Source organism: Ochotona curzoniae, unplaced genomic scaffold (assembly GCF_017591425.1).
Source record: "Ochotona curzoniae isolate NIBS_2020 unplaced genomic scaffold, NIBS_Ocur_1.0 scaffold_3171, whole genome shotgun sequence".
In the NCBI taxonomy this organism is placed as follows: Eukaryota; Metazoa; Chordata; class Mammalia; order Lagomorpha; family Ochotonidae; genus Ochotona; species Ochotona curzoniae.
In genome coordinates, this window is record NW_024467104.1 from 1,870,549 (window position 1) to 1,886,822 (window position 16,274).

Sequence of the window (16,274 nt, forward strand, 5' to 3'; positions counted from 1 at the left end):
CCCCTCCCAACAGGTAGAGACCACAATAAGTAAGGATAAATGGCTACCTAGTGCCAGGCACTTGGACACGCACTATCTCATTTAATCCTTAGGCTAATCCCACAAGGTAGGTGTTTGTATCCCTAAGTAGGAGGTACTTTGAGGCCCAAAGAGACTGAGCCATCTTCCCTAGGCCACACAGCAAGAAAGCAAGAAAGCTGGACTCTGAACCCAGATCTGATGTCACTGCCCACAACCATGAGAGAACAGACCCCCGGGGCATGCACCCTGCTTCTTGGCTGCTCCGTGGCCACAGCCAGGTCAACAGAGTAAGCTCCACTTTCCTAGGAACTGGGGTCCCAGATTAGGGGGATCCGTGGAGACTCATTCTTAACTTAGGGGGCATCCCAAACTCAGAAGGAAACAAGATGTGAGGCTGTTGGTGAATTTTTGCTCACCTCGCCCCACAGCTCTGTCTCTAAGCCAGGGATAGGGGCATTATTGTCGTCCTCACAGGACCCCACCCTCCTGGAACCCTTCACTCTGGGAGCCAGCTCAGGCCACTGCCAGGGCAGAAGGCGGTTTCCAAGCTTAGGGCCTTGTCCAGCTGCAGCCCCAGCCCCAAGTCCCCTAAACCACTGGTGAGAAGACTCCAATCAGGTCCAGTGCTCCATGAGTGGGTCAGCCAGGCCAGTCCCTCTTCCCTGTCTTCTTCCAGGTCCTAAGAAGCTGCTCGTTTTTCCCAAGTGAGGAGTTAAAGAAACTTTAGAAATTACCCTGGCCAGTGTTTTTGCTCATTTGCAGAAATGGAAAATGCCCTGCCCGCTGCGGAGGCTGATGACCATGCCAGAGCCCAGGTGTACTGCCACAGCAGGAACCTGGAGCGGCTGTTGATGCAGCACCACATTCCCCTCTGCCCAACCCCCACACTTCCATGGGCCCAGATGCCCTCAGCCCCATCTTGTTTCTTACCTCTCCTGCAATGACCAGCCTGGAGATTGTACCAGGGCAGAGCTCGGGACAGGACACGCTTAGGTTTTGGGAAACTTGAAGAATGTTGTTATTCCATGTGGTGGGGGCAAATGTAATAGAAAAACCAGATATTCACAGGGACGTGAGCAAGTGAGTGACCTGGAGCGTGAGTGTCGTTAGCTTTGCAGGGAGCAACCTTTGGAAGAGATAACTCTGAGATCTTAGCAGGGTCAAGCTTGCCTGTAGATGGAGGGCTGGCCCCTCAGTGGAAGGTGCTGGAAATGGAAAGGTTTGGGTGGCTCAGACAGTGGCCTCTTGCCCCAATGATCTCCCATCCCGGGGGAGAAGGGGTGAGACCCCCCCCCACAATTCAAGGCCCATTGCCCCATGCTCAGGACAGTGCAGTAGTATTTCTCTAGGGTCAGCCCAAGGAACTGAATGGTGCCTGGAGGTCTGACCAGGTACCATGTCTCCAGCAGAAAACGACATCAGTGAAGGCAGCACCACGCCCTCCAGCTGGGAGTCCCCCAAGCAAGCTCAGAGAATCCAGCTCTTAAGAGGTGGGGCTGAGGATGACCTCGCTAAGATACTCTCTGAGGAAGGACAGGGGCAACTTCCCACTGTTCCCCCAGAGCATGGGGTCCTCGCGCATGGGGCTTCCATCCCTCCTGAGCCCACCAGTCCCTGGATGTGTGAGCCTGGTGTCCCCCTACCCACCCCCATATCTGAACTCAGTTACTCTCCTGTGTGCCAGACGTAAGGTTGCTATCAGTAGTAATAACAACAGCTGTCGTGTTTGTGCTGTGTCGTGGTTGACTCCATCCAGGCACCAGTATAATCGTGGGGAGCTTGCTTATAAAGCCTGCTCGATGGGAGAGGAAAGGACAGTGCACCAGAACCCATGCTCATTCCTAGCCCTACTCAATGTAAAAAGTAACAGGTGTCAGTTGTTCACCACTGGCAAGCAATTGGGTTAAAAGTATAAAAGAAGAAGAAACCGAAGCTTACTCAGATTTTACAAAGCTTAAGTGGGAGAAGCAGGGTTTGAATCACCCAAAACTTTAGTGCTCTGGAGTTTAGGATCTTGGCTTCGATGCTTATCCATGTCAGGAAAATCCCAAAAAGTTGTTGGCATCCTTCCTCCTATATGTGTTCGTTTCAGCCAGATTTTGCTGTAGTAATGAGTAAAACCTCAGAACACCCATACCACCAAGTGGACAACATAGCCCCCTTCCATGTGATGACTGAGATCCACGGCTTGCAGATCCTCAAGGCAGTGAAAATAGAGCTGGGGCCAGGGTCGGGGGGAGGGGCAGAAGGGAGTGATCTCAAGTGCAGGCTTGGAGCAGTTCACTTCCAACCACATTCAGTTGGATGGATTCGACATCTGGCCGCAGTGCCCGACTTGACTGCTAGGAATCCCAGGGACATACAGCTTTGTGTGTCTCCAGGAAGAAGAGGAGGAGAGTACAACTTCATTAACTCTCTGAGATAACTTCTCCCCCTCCCACTCCACTGCCACCACACCCACAATCCCACAAGCCCTTCCTTTCTGTGTTCCTTCTCACAAAACCTTGTTCTCAGCAAGTTGCCAACCAGCCTCCCAGGGTATTAATAGATAACATTCCAGTGAATTTCTTCTCTCAAAAGTCTTGTTTTTAAATCAAGGGTTATTCAAGATCTGAAAGAGCCAAAGCAATGTGTATATACAAGCTGAAATTAAGGAACCAGTAGTAGTGTGAGAAATTTGAGATATAGCTGAACTACTCCAGCCTGCCTTCCGTAGTCTTATGTGGGAGGATTATAGCCTCTATCCTTCTATCTCCCTATATCCATTCTTGGATTTTCACTGATGTTGGCTACTGGCTTGGGCCAGAGAGAAGAGATTGATCAAAAGGAGTTGTGGTCTTAGCGGCGATGCCCATTCCAAAATGACCCATATGCTTTCCCCTACTGCCTGTCCTTCCAATCCACTGCAGCCAGAGTCCACTGTTCTTGTAAAAACACAGCACCAGGAACTGGCGTGTCACAGTGCATGCCCCCAGGAACCTGTGTGTGGGTTCTGCTCTCCGGCTGCTCCTCTATTGTGCCCTGCAGAGTGGGGCATCTGACCCGGCGTGAGTGGGAACTGCCTGTCCTGACCTGCCTCTGGGACATGCAATCAGATACCTCCTCTGAAGACAGAGGTTCATCACCTAGATGCAATCTTTGGGGCCAGCCCTGGTGACATCTGTGGCAAGGCCAGAGCCCATTCTGCTGCCAGAGGCTTGACCAAGGGATCCATCCATAACCATTTTTCCCAGGACTCTCTGTTCTTGTCCTGTGCCCTCAGCTCCAGCATCCTTGAAAACAGCACATCTGGGAAAAGTCTGCTCTTTGTTCCCAAAACCGCATGGAACAGATGCCTGTCCAGATAGACACACACCAAACACACATACAGAGAAACACTGTGTGTGAACAAACATCCTGGCACATGCACACCCACACACCAACTGGTCGAAGACATGGAGTCTACACATACACACAGAGATCCAAGCTTGGAAGGTCACAAAACTGCACAAGCTTACACATTGACAGTCATACAGAGACACACCCAGAAGCATACGGAGAGCTACCCAGGCAGGCACCCATGACACCCAGCTGTGCACACTACCTTACACAGAACCACATGTTCTCACACACAAGCATGCACATGCACACCAAGGCTGACCTGTGAATAGAGCAACGTGCATGCACACACATATGCTTGTGCACACACAAATACTTGCACCCTCTCCCTGGACCTCATGGAGAAATATGCCCTGCCCACAGGAAGTCTTTTACTATACTGTCTCAGCTGTAGGCACTCTGCTTCACCTACCAGATCCTTCCTGGAGCCCAGTATCCTACACAGGACAGTGTTAGGAACTCCCAACGATTGTGTATGCTCAGAAAGTGGGATCATGGGCACCTTCCTCTCACCCCACCCCCAGCACCTAATTGGCCTCTGGGGGTCTTGGGACTCATGCTGGGGGCTGGCAGATTGAAGCAGGCATAGGAACTCCCACACATGTTAGGGCTCCAGGCTGGCATGCTGACATGGTGTACTGGAGGATTGGGCTTGGGGTGCTTGTGAATGCACTTGAATCCTGGCTGGGTGGAAGGACAGGTTCCCAGGCCAGGACCTGGAGCAGCGCTGGCTCTGGGGTTCCAGGTGGGCGGGCATGGTTTCAGGCCAGCATCCACCCAACCAGAAGACTAGGCTGGTGAACCCATGTGCTCACAGGCACAGAAGCTGTGGATTGATCTGAAAATGGGAAGAAGTATAGGATGTGTGGGAGAGGGGACCACTGAGGAAGTATGTTACAGGTGAGCAATGGCTTCTGGGGACTTCTGCTGGCTTGCAGGTAAGCAAGAGGGCTGCAGCCAAACGCTCTGGAGGTGGGAAGCTAGAGGACCTTTCTGGGTCAGTCTGATGCACCCATCCATGTGAGAGATCTGACCTGGGCTAGTTAACATCAACTACTGCTGATCACCACCCACCAGCACACACTAAAATTAGGGATGGGGATTTACCTGGCTGGGCTAGGTCACAGTACCTGCCAGTGGGTGTCAGAGCAGGGGACAGGTAACATTAGGCTGGACCATGACACTAACCTGGTTTGGGGGCAGATTCTATAGGGGATATGGGTTCACCCTTGTAGAACTGCAATATCCACTGGTTTGTTAAAGAGTTGGGGTTGGGGGTGAACTACACATGACCATGGAATATACTGATGCTCATGGGTACTAGGATTGGGAACAGATTAGGCTGGCCCAGGCTGCAGCACCCAAGAATAGGGTGTGGGATGGGCCACAACATCCACCAAACACACAAAAGTCTGAGACAGAGGGGACAGAGAGAGAGTGTATGTTGCATAAAGGCCTAGCACCCACTGGCACATGTGAGATCTGGGTCTCGGAGTGAGCCTGGTAGGGGAACTTGAGGAGCTCCATTGGTGGGCCATAGCTCTTGCTGGTGAGCACAAGAGTCAGGGCTAGGTGTTGGTCAAGCCAGGAAGAGCTGTTTCACATGTCAGCAGGATCTTTGGTCTGACTGCGGAGTCCATGTGTTAGAACTGGGCATCCTCAGTTTCTGAAGTGCATGCCCAGATGCAAATGGGCAATATGGCAGTTCTTTGGGGCCTGCAAAGGACATCTAGTACCATAGCGGAGGATGGAGGGCAGAACAAACTGGAAATTCTCCCAGCCAAGTGTTCACATCAAGTAGCTGGGTGAATGGAGCCTGCAAGTGGACTCTGTCAGCCAATAGACCTTGGAAGGATTTCCTCATCCTTGGAGCAATGAAATCAACATTTCAGAACTATCACAACCACTTGAGCAGAACCCTTGGAGCATGCTTCACATTGGAGACCCAGGGATGACATCAGGCCATCCCCTATCCCTGGATGCTGATGCTGTTAGGATGCTGGGTGTGGCTTCTCCCCTTCTCTCTCCTGTTTCCCCAGATACAGGAAGAAGAAAAAGAAATTTGGAAACAATGAGCTCATCCAGTTTCCCCTATTGTTCAACCCTTGCCACTCTAATCAGTGGTCCACATGGGTTTGCATCCTTCTCAGCTATATAAACATCATCAAAAATAAAATATAATTAATAAATAGAAAGTGGGGACCACACTGACACCTGCCTTTGGCCTCCAAGTCTTCCTGGCAGAGGAGCAGCTCCCTCTGAAAGCTGGGGCCCCTCCATGGAAGAAAGAGGAGATGGAGGAGGCTGGTGTCCTTCCTGGGAGTGGACTGGGGGACACCTCAGAAGAGGCCTCACTCACTCTGATTATGGGAGCCATTAACAGAGGTTCCGCACTACTCTCTCCCCTACTTGTTCCAGTGTTCCCCAAGGCGGAACTGCAACATGTCATGCTAACTCATCAGTCCCTTTGCTGCCACTTTGAAAAACGACTTCACCACACACCCTGCACTGAACCCAGACAAAGCCAAGGGGCTACTTCTGGGGTAGGGATGGGGCTGGCTGCCCGGGCAGCTCCACCTCCAGGCAGCGCTACTGCAGAACTGCTAGCATCACCCTTGGTCAGGGGTGCCCAGCAGCCACTGCGAATGTGTCCAGGCTATCCCACCAATTAAAGGCCCTCCAAGTGGATTGCGAAGAAACGAAAGGCAGGAAGTGCTATGGGCAGTCAACATTTATTACTGGGAGAGGTTGGGAGACGCAGTCCTGGGTCAAGGGTGGAACAGGGCTGCCAGGAAGTGTGAAAGGAGAAGGCTTGAAGTGGTTCCATATCCTGAGGCCACCAGCCTAGGACAAGCAGACGAAGGGCAACCTCCTGGAGCATGAAGCCTTTTGCCAGCGACCGTCTAGCAGTACAGAGAGTACAGTGATGTCAGCTGCAGGCCTGGGTCCAGCCTGAGTCTCCCCCTGCACTCTTTCCCACTCAGACACTTCACATGTTCCCTTGGACAGCCACTGCCAAGTGTGAGCCTCATACCAACCCATGCTGCATGCTAAGTGCACATTTTGGCTGCTGTCTAGGATGCCCACTGTGACTGCAAGACTTGGGAGCCATCATCACCCCACATCACAGGTGAGAGAACTGAGGCTTTGCACAGATCAACATATACCTGCCCGTTTCCTGATGGCAGAGCTAGGATGTGAGGGGCAGAGATCTTGCTCTGCTGGGTGGCCTTAGCTACTGCACTAAACTGCCTCCCAGCTGACAGCCCTGCACTGCCACCACTAGTATTTGAGAATGGGATCTTGTCTTTCAGCCACCCCACAGTGCCACTGCTTTCCCTCTCCCTCAGCCACACCTTACATCCACATCTGCTGTTCTCATTTATCGCATCAGATGCTTGGGTTTCCCTCCCTGGCGTCACAGGCAGCAAAGGATCCTCCACGCAGCACCCTCTACACTCAAGGGCAGCCCCGCCCCCTCCTTATCCAAAGTTCTCCTCCAGGCAGTTTGGCTTCCCCATTCGGAGGATGTATGAGTTTTGGGGGAATGCGCTAGAACAGTAGCAAGGGGTAGTGGGTAAGGTTTCTTCTTGTCCTGGGGCCCATCCATCTCACCTTTGGTGCGCATGGCCACACATCGGCCTGACCCTTTCGCACTGGCCCAGTTGGAATAATTCCAGCAGCTCCCATCTATCCAGCGAAATTTCTTCCACAGGATCTGAAGCAATGATGGGGCAGAGGTCAGGGAAGACAGGCAGAGCCTGGAACCCCCAGAAAACATCCACTGCTGGTTCCTCCCACTGCCAGGACCCTGGAGACCCATCCCTGAAGATTTGCAGGCAACAACAACAGGGGAGCAGCCTTCTTTCCTAGTCATCAAGCCAGCAGGCTCCTCCAACTTTACTACCCATACATGCACCACCCCCCCCCAGGAGCTTCCTAAAATGCAGATTTCAAGCCAGGAAGTCTGGGAGAGGGCCCAAGATCTTATATTTCTGATAAGCTGTCAAGTGATGCTTGACAGTACAGGTCCATGGGCCACACCTTGAGCACCAAATGTAATGGCACTTGGGGGTAGATGTTCAGTACAGTACTTAAGACATCACCTGGGATGCCAAGATTTCATATCAAACTGCCTAGGTTCAGCTCCTGCATCCAATGCCAGCTTCCGGCTAATATGCAACCTAGGGGGCAGGTGGTATTGGTTCATGTCGTTCAGTCCCTGCCACCCATGGCAGGCCCAGGCCAAGATGTTGCAGGTATTTGGGGAGTGAACTAGTAGGTGAAATATTTCTCTCTGATTTTCAAGTAAAAATAGACAAAAATTATATACATGTGCACTTATTCTCAATATCAGAGCTACCTTGAGAAAAAGTCCTCATTTAAAAATAAGTGAAGAAACTAAGGCCCTAGGTAAGCCCTCCAGCTGGTAAGTGAGACAAGCCTGGGATCTGCCTTCTGACTCCAGCCATGAAGTGTTTCAAACCATTTTATTTCTGGGGGAAAGTGAGTTGGAAGTAGGAAGGAGCCCTGGGTTTAGCAGCTGCTGGCTTTCTGTATGGGCATGCTCCCATCATAGCTGATCTCAAGCTAAAAGGATATAGTCACTGATGCAGAGCTGGCAAGTGTGGCTTGGGTCTCCTAGGCCAGTAAAAACCACTTACAACGTATCACTGCAAACTCTAAGAAATTTTTTGCTGCTGGATTGAAGCATGGCCTTAGCACACTTAAACCTATCAGCAAGAACTCTTTGGGGCTGTAGCTGTGGTACAGCGGGGTAAGGTGCCACCTCTGACATGGAAATCCAGATGGGCACCAGTCCAAGCCCCAGCTGCTCCACTTCCAATCCAGTTCCTTATAGACGCACTTGAGAAAGCAGTGGTCAATGACCTAAATGTTTGGGCCCCTGTACACATCTGGGAGACTGGATGGAATTCACACTCCTGGCTTCAGCATTGACCAGTCCCTGCTATTGAGGTGATTTAGTGGAATGAATCAGCAAATAGAATGATTCTCTCTCTCTCTCTCTCATTTATTTTAACCTACTAAATAAATCTCTAAGAAAGAACTCCATGTATTTGAGAACTGGTTTCCAACTTACCCAGCACTTGGTGTAGCCTCCAGTCCAGACTTGGGCCTGGTTGCTCTTACTGACCATGCGGTAAACAAAACGGTTGATGTTGGAGTTGTGGATGGAGACCAGGTTGCCACGATAGCAATTCTTGCAGACTGCCTGTAAGCAGAGGAGATGAAGTAGAGAATTCACTCTCCCTCAAGTTCCCGAGTCTCCATGGCAGGACTCCCAGGCCCCTTTGCACACAGGTAAGGAGGGTTGCACTTGCCTCCCTCTCATTACCTCCAGTCCTTTGTCTCCTAATCAGTTACCAAAACTTTTTCAGAAAATAATAATATTCTGAATAATTATAACCACATTTGTTGAGCATTTACTATAACTATTCCAAATACTTTCTGTGTATAATCACATGGAACCCTCACCACAGCTTTAAAAGTCTAGCACTGTATACTTGGTCATCTGTATCCCTCAACTTCATATTCATGGGTGCAATCAACTGTTAATCCAGATTATTCAAAAAATATGCATGTGTCATTTTTCACGTCACTATTCCCTGAATAACAGACTACAACTGTGTACATAGCATTTACATTGTATCAGGTATTATAAGTAACTTAGAATTTGCATAATGAAGGCCTGCAGGAGTTTCTGATATGAGACCATTAGACAATCCTGACACTAGGCTTTGAGAACTGCTGGTGTAAAACAGTAGAACATGAAGGTTGTAACCACTCTCCACTCTTCTTCAGATCGCCCAGAGCAACTCCCTGCCACTCACCTCAGCTTCTTTAAAAGTCTTCTTGACGTTCACCAACACGTAGCGGCAGGTCTTACATCCAACACTTCCCTGCACAAGAACTGCGTCCTCATCCTTGGGACATTGCAATTTGTCATCTAAGATGACTGGATCTGATGATTCCATGGCCTCTTGGTCTTCAAAGGCATCTTGGTCCTCCTCTTCCATTGACTGAATCTCCTCCTTGGTCAGGAACAACTCTCCTGTCTGCTCCCCTGAGCTCTCTCCCAGGTCCTGGCCCTGGTCTTCCTTCAGCTGCAGGCTTTTCAAGAGGTAGTCATCATTATCTGGGAAGAAGCAGTTAACAGGTCACTGTATTGGACACTCCTGATTCCAGGACCTTGGACAGTTCCAACAAGCCCCTCTCAGACTTCGCTGGTAGAGTCTGTCTGGAGCAATATCCAACAAGAAACCATCACAAACACTTCTGACTTCTGGCTAATACCACAGGAGTGCATTATGGGGAAAGAGTATGAGGAGCCTAGAACACTCTCTAGCTACCATCTTAACAGATGAGATAAGGTCTTTCCTTAGCAGGTTCCTGCATAGGAAATTTTACCAAGAGTAACTGAACAATTCAAGGGGAGAGGCTATAACCCTGGCCCCATGAAAGAATAAATAAAAGGTCATAGAAAAGAGAAAGATAGATTGTAAGGGAAAGGAGGACTTACCCAGATGAAGAGCAGAAACTGTCACCAGCAGGAGAAGGGATATGAGCAGCGGGGCTTGCATCTCTGCTTGGTCTTGCACAAGGGACACAGATCCTCCTTCCTTCTCAGGGCTTCCCTAGAGAACCCAGCACAACTTTTGGCATATGGTATAAATGAGACATTTGTTTAAATGATTGAAAGGCCAAGGAAACTCTTTCTTCTTCTACCCTGAGCTGGGGTGACTACGAAAGGAAGAGGGGTGGGTGGGTAATCCTGAACAAAAGTCCCCTTTTCCTGAGATGTCATTTTTAAAAGACTTATTTATTTAAAAGAAAGAGTGACAGAGAGAGGAGAAAGGAGTTGAAAGTCTTCCATCTGCTGGTTTACTCCCCCAAATGGCTGTAATGGCTAAAGCTGAGCCAGGTTGAAGCCAGGAGTCAGGAGCTTCTCCCAGGTCTCCCACATGGGTTCAGAGGCCTAAGGACTTATGCCATCTTCCTCTGCTTTCCCAGACATGTTAGTAGGGAGCTGGATGGAAAGTGGAGCACCCACATGAGATGCTGGTGCCACAAGTGGTGACTTTGCTTGGTATACCATTACTGCTGGTCTCTCTAAGACTTCTGTCCCCACTCCCTGGGACTACATTCAGCCAATCTCTTGCCCCTATAGAAGGTCATGGCTGACTTCACTCATGCTGGAAAAGAAGAAGGGGAAGGACACTGCCCCCATAAGGTCCTGCTTACCCTCAGGCCCTTGGACTCACCTCTCCAGGCAGCTAGGACAGCATTCACCTTCTGAGAGTCTGAGGCCTGCTCTCAGCACCCCAGCAGATGCCCTTATACTGGGCATTTAGGGAAGTGGAGAGAGGCCAGGATGGTTGCCTCAGGCTTGGGTGGGCAGCAGTGGAGCTGATAAAGTTTGCTCAGTCCTCCCACCCCTGGGCCCTGTCCTATGTTAAAACTACAGGGTCATGCTTTCCAGCACCTGTATCACACGCGTTAGCCCATGTACTCTGGATTACATCCAAGACCCCAGATAGAATGCCCCTTTGTCCAGGCATAACTATTATCTGTATTGTTAAAGTTGCCCTTCAGCATTGAACAATCTGCCATAACCTTGGAGAACATCTCACTGCCCAGTATCCTAGGAAGAGAACATTTGGGGATCATTGGTATGCCATTTTGTCCAACCTCAAGTGATATCTACATGGCTGGCAAAGAGCCAGTGATTGGGACACTTCCCATCATTATCCCACCCCATCCTCACCTCTCATCTTTGGCCAGTCCTCTGTGGCCACCAGCGTCATGCCCTGGATCAGGCAAATGAGTCACTCGTTCAAGTGTAAATCTCAAAAGGATGAAGAAAAACAAACCCAAAGTTCAAAGGAAATTAATACTTTACTACTGAAGTATGGCTTAAAAGTAAAACTTAATGACCATCACGATAGTTCTCACGTGTTGTTATCGGCTCAGTTCACCAAGTCCATCAATGCAGGACAGCAAATAAGTGGCACCCATGAACAGGGACTTGAAAGAAGATAGGAAGTGTGACAGAGAACCCCTCACCGAAAGATAGACTAAGGTTTACTGACAAAGGTTTGAACCTGACATTTTTCACATCTAAACTCTAAAGACATGCTAGCTTGGGAGAAATCATAATTATGTTTTTTTGTATTTAGACTTCAACAAAGAGAAGCCTCCAAGCTCCAAGCAATACTTCAGGCACCGGATGACTTCTACCTTCTGCCAGGCCCTCTAGATCGATCCCCTGGAGACTGCCCAACAGCTGTTGCCCCTCTGTCCACCCCTTTTCAGCATGAAGCAGCCAGAGCGGTCATTGGCCCCTATCCTGACAGCAGGGGTACATTCTTCTGGGGCGATGTGAAGAGTCAGATGGGATAATAGGCAGTTAGGGTCTCTGATCCCTGGTGGAGGGATAATATGAAAAATTAAAATTGTATAATATAAAAAATTACTTCTCCCCATTTCCTGCTGTTCCAAGAGCATGTTCTCCCTAGCATGTCTTCCTCAAGCCTCATTTACAAAATAGAGAAGGGGAATTTGTAGGAGGACAATTGATTAGATATCATTTGCATGAAAAAAACACAACTGGCTATCATTTGAATGGGAACAATGGATGGATATACAAAACAAAAGAGATCCTTTCAGACAAGGGTTTTGTAGACAGGTTTATTAATAAACTTTGCTTATTGGTCATCAAAAAAATCAATGCAAAATATCCATAATGAGCAAAATTTCAGAATTTCAACTGAGTCCAACCCAACTTATTGCCATCCAAAGAAAGGCCAGCAAGTGCTGAGCTTGGCTTTGCCGGATCTCCACCAGGACTGGTGGGAAGGGAGTGACTTAACTCTAAGATTTCCTATTGGGCAGGGCATCTTTTTTTTTTTAAGATTTACTTTTATTTATTTTTTTTTATTGGAAAGGTGGATATACAGAGAAGAGAGACAGAGAGGAAGATCTTCCATCCGATGATTCACTCCCCAAGTGAGCGCAACGGCCGATGCTATGCCGATCCAAAGCCAGGAGCCTCTTCCGGGTCTCCCACGTGGGTGCAGGGTCCCAAAGCTTTGGGCCATCCTGGACTGCTTTCCTGGGCCACAGGCAGGGAGCTGGAAGGGAATTGGGGCTGCCGGGATAGAACCGGCGCCCATATGGGATCCCGGGCGTGCAAGGCGAGGACCTTTAACCACTGCGCCACCGTGCTGGGCCTCGGGCAGGGCATCTTTTGCAGCCCATATTCCAGTCCGACCCTCAAAAGCAGAGGTCCGGGCCCGGCGCGGTGGCGCAGTGGTTAAGGTCCTCACCTTGCACGCCCGGGATCCCATATGGGCGCCGGTTCTAATCCCGGCAGCTCCACTTCCCTTCCAGCTCCCTGCTTGTGGCCCGGGAAAGCAGCTGAGGATGGCCCAAAGCTTTGGGACCCTGCACCCACGTGGGAGACCCGGAAGAGGCTCCTGGCTTTGGAAGCATCTGCCGTTGCGCTCACTTGGGGAGTGAATCATCGGATGGAAGATCTTCCTCTCTGTCTCTCCTCTCTGTATATCCGCCTTTCCAATTAAAAAAAAAAAAAAAAAAGCAGAGGTATAAGGGGCCAGAGGGTTGAATTCCTTAACCTCCTCTGCTTGCCCAAGAGACCCACAAATGGGGAAGTAACTGAGAGGTCACTTCTGGGCTTGATTGCCAAGTAATGCCCGTTATTAATCAGCTCTTATCTGCTTGGCCCAACGGACCAAACCCTCAGCTTTTATCTCTCTGACTGTGGGAGGATTGGCTCATCCCAGCATCCAAAGCCCTGGTACTGGATTTTTCCAGGTCTCACTTGAGACTTCCCTAGTGAGGGAAGGAGTGGGGACAGACCTCTGGCTCATTGTTCTCTTGGGTACCCAGAACCACAGATTCACTATTGCATTTGCAGGTTGAGATGAGCAATGAATTTGGCTACACTAGTGGGCTACCACCACTATCAGCTCCACACACTCCGCTGTAATATACAGAAGAGGAAATGGCTTTTCAGGAAGTTTGCATGAGTTGGTCACCTGCTAAGCCAGAGCCCACCAGCCTGAATTGTGGACTTGCAGTTCCTGAGCCATGCTTTGGCTTCCTGCCTTCCCTAGCCCCATCTTACGAAACTACCTCCTTGCCGGCTCATCCCCTCCCTCATGTTGACCTGGCCTTGTTTTTGTCTTCATTTTTTCCCTTGTTTCTATTTACTTTTTGAACACAAATCCTAGATTCAAACATTCCAATGACTTCAATGGCCTTGCCAGTGACTGTGACGATCAAATTGCCTGTCAGATGTAAAACTGCAAGTAACACTTGGAAAAGACCACTGAGGGCCAGGCCCTCTGTGCTTTGCTAAGGTCCTCACATCCATCATCCTACCTCCTAAAAAATCATTCTACAAATCTTGTTGCCATCTCTAATCTACACACTCACTTTGAAAAAGTTCAGAGAGATGCGATGACTCCCTTGAGTTCACACACCCAGGAACAGGTGTGTGACTCCAGAGTCTTTGCTTGTATTGCTATACTCAGATGCAAAGCTCCTGGCAATCCAGGCAGTGGTGCCAGCATTTTCTATGAAAAGCCAAGCTTCTGGCTTACTGCTTGTGTTTGCATCACAGGGTCTCAGATGCTGCCTCTTGTGTCTCAGGATCCAGAGGCCAGCCCCAGCTGCCTTGCCACTTGAGAAGCAGGTCGTGTGGTGCACATTGAAGTAACAGTATGCAGAGGTTGCCACTCTGGGTCTTCATTTCCTCATCTCTAGATGGAGGATAATAGCAGAACCCATGAAGTTAGGGGCTGCCCTGGCCAGAAAACCAGCACTACAAGGACTGCTACTCAGTCCTTCCCAGAGATTACACGGTGAATGCTGTGCTGCCGGACTTCCTGCTCTGTGCTGTACACCTGCAAGGAACTCCCGGAGAGTCCATTACAGAGATGTGGTCTGTGGGGCCGGCATGTGGCATAGCCGTTATCATTGCTGCCTGCAACATCAGAATCCCATTTGAGTGCCAGTTCCGGCACTGGATGTTCCACTTCTGATCCAGCTCCCTGTTAATATGCCTGGCAAAAGTAGTAGAAGAGCGGTAGGCCGAGTGGCACAACAAGCTAATCCCGCAATGGGACAGGAGGCAGCTCCCTGTGTTCACAAAGCCTGTCCTGCCATCTTCTACCAAGGACAGATTTCCTTCCTAGTCAGTGGGGTGCATCCCAGCTTGACTCTTCATCCTCCTCCTTTTGTGTGGTCTGGATTGGTCTCTTAGCAAATGGAGGACAAGGGTGTATCTCCTGTTGAATCTCATGTGGGTACACGATGTCCTGAGACACAGTAAGCTCATGGGGGCGGAGGCGAGGGGAGTTTGATGCCAGAGACAATTGGATTGGGATCTTTTGAAAAATTATATTTGTTTATTTGAAAGGCAAAGTTACAGGGAAACACACCCACATACACACACACACACACACACACACACACACACACACACACACACATCTTCTATCCAATGGTTCACTCTCCAAATGGCTACAATAGCCAGGGCTGGGCCAGGCCAGAGCCAGGAACCTGGAACTCGTCCAAATAACCCAACTGGGTTACAAGTGGCCAAGCATCTGGGCCATTTTCTGCTTTCCCAGGCACATTAGTAGGGAATCTATGTGGAAATGAAGTAGCCTGGACTGAAATTGATGATCACATGGGATGCCAGTGTCACAGGCAGTGGCTTAAAGCACTGTGCTACAACCCCAGCCTCAGGATGTTTTACATATATTTTTTATTTTTAATGTTGCTTACATAGCTGAGAAGGATGAATGCCCTTATGTGCCACTGATTCGGGTGGGGAAGGTGGAGACAGGAGGAAGGAAGGTGGGACAAATATTTCCAATTTTTCCTCTTTTTCTACTGTATCTGCAGGGGCAGGGTGTGGGGAGAGGAAGGGGCTGCTCATTGCTGCCAACTATGTCAGGACCCAGGAATGGGGCAGTCATCTGATGGATGCTAGAGACCCTGGTGTGCGGAGGAATGCTCTGAGGATAGTCATTGAGTGGTTTTGATAGTTCTGAGATACTGCTGATTTCATCGCTCCAGGGTTGAGAACATCTTTCCAAGCTCTGTTGGTTGACAAAGTCCACCTTAGTGCATCCGTATACCACCAGAGGTTTGCTGCCAAAGTGTGGTCAAGAGCAACAACCAACCTCTTCTGCTTTCCGTGCTCTGATGAGGCAGTTGTCATCCCCTGCTGGCCTAGATGAGCTGGCTGTCGGGTCCCCATGTGCATCCGGGCATGCTGTCCACTGCACAGGCACCAGCAACAGAGGAGGCCCAGTTCCAATACATGCACTCCAAGGTCACACCACATATATTATAATTTTCCCTGTGGCAGGAGTTTGAGCCCAGTGCTCTAGCTGGGGAGTCCCCCAAGAAACCTTGCCTGCAGTGAGTCCAGACCTGATTCTTGTGTATGCCGGCTAATGCAGGGTTCAGTTCAGTCTGTCATCCTCATCAGCCCACACATGCACCGTGAATGCAGTTGCCTGATCAGTTCCACTTTCAGCCCCATCTCACATGCAAACTGACAGGTGCTACAGCCTAGCCCAACCCAGCTTGCCACAAACCCAGCCTCTATGCATATTGGAGGAACTTCAACCTAGTTAGGTGGTCCCCAATAACCCCCACCAGGCCTGCCCCAGTGCTGCTTCCTTCCAGTGATAGCATGTGCAGCAGTCTAGTCTGGCAGTCATCCTGCATATCACCTGGCTCTCATGAACACCCATGGGTGCTGCAGCTCAGCCCAACCGCCCCCAGACCCAGTCCACACATATGCTTTTGTGTGC

At 49.9% G+C, this 16,274-nt stretch overlaps 1 protein-coding gene across 1 annotated transcript; it reads right to left on the minus strand.

Annotated features, from left to right (window-relative positions):
* Window positions 1-6,112: 6,112 nt before the first annotated feature.
* Window positions 6,113-10,750, minus strand: LOC121172312 (proteoglycan 3-like). The gene is made up of 6 exons (XM_041004163.1): window positions 10,683-10,750; window positions 9,941-10,073; window positions 9,252-9,556; window positions 8,501-8,632; window positions 7,015-7,117; window positions 6,113-6,302 (listed from the first exon to the last, which is right to left on the minus strand). The coding sequence occupies exons 2-6, from the start codon at window positions 9,999-10,001 to the stop codon at window positions 6,244-6,246; spliced, it is 660 nt and encodes a 219-aa protein (XP_040860097.1). The 5' UTR covers window positions 10,002-10,073; window positions 10,683-10,750; the 3' UTR covers window positions 6,113-6,243.
* Between the last annotated feature and the right edge of the window lie 5,524 nt (window positions 10,751-16,274).

Excerpts from the sequence above, each read along its gene's own strand:
- LOC121172312 (XM_041004163.1), bottom strand. The coding sequence starts at position 10,001 with ATGCAAGCCCCGCTGCTCATATCCCTTCTCCTGCTGGTGACAGTTTCT. Across the intron at positions 8,633-9,251 it reads AGACTTTTAAAGAAGCTGAG|GCAGTCTGCAAGAATTGCTA; the intron begins GTGAGTGGCAGG and ends CTCTGCTTACAG. Across the intron at positions 7,118-8,500 it reads GAGGCTACACCAAGTGCTGG|ATCCTGTGGAAGAAATTTCG; the intron begins GTAAGTTGGAAA and ends TCATTGCTTCAG.